At 44.1% G+C, this 3390-nt stretch overlaps 1 protein-coding gene across 1 annotated transcript in view; it reads right to left on the bottom strand.

Moving 5' to 3' along the window:
* Positions 1-6: 6 nt before the first annotated feature.
* LOC118329016 (pro-neuregulin-3, membrane-bound isoform) overlaps positions 7-3390 on the bottom strand; it is a 345808-nt gene continuing 342424 nt past the window's right edge. The window contains exon 9 of the mRNA XM_035662948.1: positions 7-1441. Within this exon, the coding sequence (XP_035518841.1) occupies positions 763-1441 (679 nt within the window). The 3' untranslated portion in view covers positions 7-762. The remainder of the gene's footprint in view (positions 1442-3390) is intronic.

Here is a 3390-nt window from a genome sequence, read left to right as displayed (position 1 = left end):
CCTCTCATCCCTCGCTGCACTCCAGCACACACACACACAGCTGGGGAGTTTTTGTTTTGTGTCGTAAATCCTCAAAGTGTTGTTGGTAACCACAGAGGGCTGTACTGTAATTCTTGGCTGGGTAGACAGGTTTTCAAAAGGCAAGGAGGGGGGGGGGGGGGGGGATTTGTGTGGAGGCTCCTTCCACGTTTTGCCGTTTCGGATTCTGTGCACGCTCACAGAATCACGGCTCGTGGATGTGCGGCGGGACGTTAATGAAGTTCGTTTCTTGTTACAATTGAGCAAAACCAAAATGTGACAGAGTTAATACAAAACAGGGAGAAGAAAAAAAGAAAAATAGTTACATCATTCCTGTGTTCTTCAACTTTGTACTTGGTCACTTTTTGAATTCCATATATTTATATCCATATATATTTATATATATATTTATATATTCTTTTTACAATTAAAAACACCATGGATTTGACAGACTATTTGGTTTCTTTTTGCCTAAGTAGACGTGTTTCTCTTGTTTTGTAAATAAATGCATGTAAATATTTTTTTCTCTTTTTCCATACTGTCAGTCGGTGTAAAGGCCGCCACTCAACAAGTGTTTGTATGTTTCTATCCACACAGTATGCATATCATCTGCACATATTCAGAGTTTCCATGATTTTACTTTTTTTTTTTTATTCAGCCTTTCCATTTGTGTCCCACAGATGCAGAACACCAGAGTCTGTCCAACGCTGTCAAACCAAAGTGAATGTCCTAAATCCTTTCCTTTCATTGGCTGGTTTGGCCCAGGTCTCTGTGTGATAGGCTGGGGCTGAGTAACTGGGTCTGCGTGGGTCCGTTACAGCTCAACGCCCCAGTGCTTCCTCCGTTAAGGTTCAGGAAGCAAACCAAAGTTTCTCTGGCTTCCACCAGCACGGCTGCCGAGCTCCCACCGCTGACCCCACCCTCTTCCTGCTTCCTGTGAGCCAACGCCCTGAGCTGCTCCTGAGCCTCCTCCAGCAGCAGCGCCACCTCATCCTGCTGCTGGCCAATGGCGGACGAGCAGGAAGAAGACGAAAACGCTGCGCGTGCTAGCTTCTCTCTCCGCTCTTCCTTGCAGGGCATGGCTCCACAGGTAACTGACATCGCTGTGGCTGCTGGGGTGATGCACGTTTGCATACAAGACACCTCGTTGTCATGGTGACACTGGACAGAGGGGATGATGGGGATAGAGCAGGAGCGGAACGGAGGAGGCGGGGAGTGGCCGTGACGGCGTCCAGGCCTGCGCAGGCTGCGGGTGACGGGATTCGCATCGCTGTGCTGAGGCGGAGCGCACAGGCCGGAACGCATTTCCATGCGGCCACTCCAAGGCGGTGGCATCGTTGTCTCCATGGAAACAGGAGATTGCATATGTAGGAAGGCATCTCGTCTGGGGTCGTCACATTGGTTCTCTCCCTGCATTTGGCAACTAAAAATATGGAAGACAAGAAAGGAAAGGACAAAACAGAGAAAGGGGGCAAAGGTTATTCAGGCGGAGAAACTTCTTCACTTCACCTGGAAGAACAAGTCATTGTGTCTTTGAGTGTGATTTCAACCCGATCGCCTTTTCAAACTCCCACGGTGAATCCCTGGCAGAATACACAGAGGGACAGCTCTCCGCCCTTTGCCATCTCATAGGCTAACTAAGATGCTGAGAGCAGAAAAGATGGGTCTGACATCTTTCTTTCATCTCTTTATGTCTCAGTCCGCACACACACAAAAAATCCAAAAACCTAAACTCCCTTATATAATGAAAAAGGTAACAGAGAGTTCACCTTTTAGATTATTGATTCAATGATGTTAAGTATGTTAAAAGTGAGAATTGTTCTTTTAAAACTTGAAGGCATTCAGGTTTGGTCAAGGACAATTGAGGTAATCTTTTTTTTTTTTTTTTTAGTAGTGCCAGTTCTAGGTCAAGATGATTTGCTTTGTTTAGAAATCCTTTTTCAATCACTCTTGCTTTGAGGTTGTATAACTGCACTGATTCACATTATGATGGGTAGATCTTTTCTATAACTCCATCTCTGTGCTCATACAGTCATTCCTGTGCCTGCATCTTCCTCCTCTGCTATGTTTTCTTCATGTTTTCTTAATTTGACCTGTTGTGTTACATGTCTTCAGTGTGTTTACGTGTTCTTTTGGTTCCTTCTCAAATCAAGCCATAAACCTATGCCCATTTGTGCAGCCTGCCTGTCTGTCCCTGTTAGTCTCAGCCTGTTTGTTAGCTGTCTGCTCTAAATTAAATGTACGTTTTTTATCTGTTACTTGTTCACTATTAATGGCTACATGAACATGACACCCGGTTACAGGGAAAAAGCAGGGTTTACATGTGTTTACATGCAGTGTTTAGCTGCAGAAACTGACTTATTTAGACTGAAGCTAGTATTTTTCATTCTAATGTCAGTTTTAGTTTAGTTGGAGTTTGGATTTAATTATTCTGGATGCAAAGACACACTGCTGTGAGTAATCATGTTCTCGTGCACCCCGCTGCACTGCTCTCATAGTGAAACTTTCCCAGTTTTTGTTATAGAATATTTCACCTCATTAGAAACCTTGTTACATGTACCAACTCCAGAGAATAATAAATAGAGAATGCTTGCGCAAAAATTATTGAATTACGGTCAGGGAAAAAGTTTTTTCATTTAACGTCCAATGGCAACCTTCTTTAAAATGATCGCATTCTACAATATCTAGGCTTGGCAACTATGGCATGGTTAAGGTTAGGGAATACTATGGTTATGGCAAATAAACCATGGTTAATGTATGGTTAAGGTTCAGCAATTGGTAAGGGTTAGGGATGCCTCTGTGCTGATGCTGGAGCTACTCCTGAGTGTTCCCTGATGCGCCAGTGGCAGGTACTGATGACCCAATAGTCTTGACCTTGACTCATCATTTGCCTCACCTGTTGAGCTCACGGAAGCAAGCGACAAGCTTTACTGCCCATTGTGATATATTAAGCATAGCGTTAGTTCAGGCAGGCCACGAAGTCAGGCTCAGCTCTCAATTCCAGCTATATCACTATTCGGATGATGACACAGCTAGTCCTAAAACACACCATCAGCTGATGGTCAAGCTGATTCCTCCTAAGCTTCCTATTGGAACAACCATTACACAGTCAGCTGCAGCTCAGCTGATTCTCAAAGCATCCAATTGGCAAATATGCATTCAATGGAGGGCTCTTATTTATAGCTGCTTACCTGCCTATCTTTTGCTGCTTTCTCTACAAGCCTTTTTGCAACCCACCTCTCACCCCAGCTCCTCCTTTTTTTTATGTTTGTATCTACATTAAATCAATGTAATTTTCTGATTGTACCTGAATTGCTTTGCCTCTGTTCTGTAACCTGGGGGTCCTCTGCTGCCTGCTCCTCCTTTTCAAAC

The sequence above is a fragment of the Morone saxatilis genome, unplaced genomic scaffold (genome assembly GCF_004916995.1).
Source record: "Morone saxatilis isolate NCDOM2014 unplaced genomic scaffold, NCSU_SB_2.0 Contig19, whole genome shotgun sequence".
Lineage (NCBI taxonomy): Eukaryota > Metazoa > Chordata > Actinopteri > Moronidae > Morone > Morone saxatilis.
The sequence above is the reverse complement of the archived record's forward strand: the minus strand, read 5'-3'. Positions and strand labels throughout refer to the sequence as shown.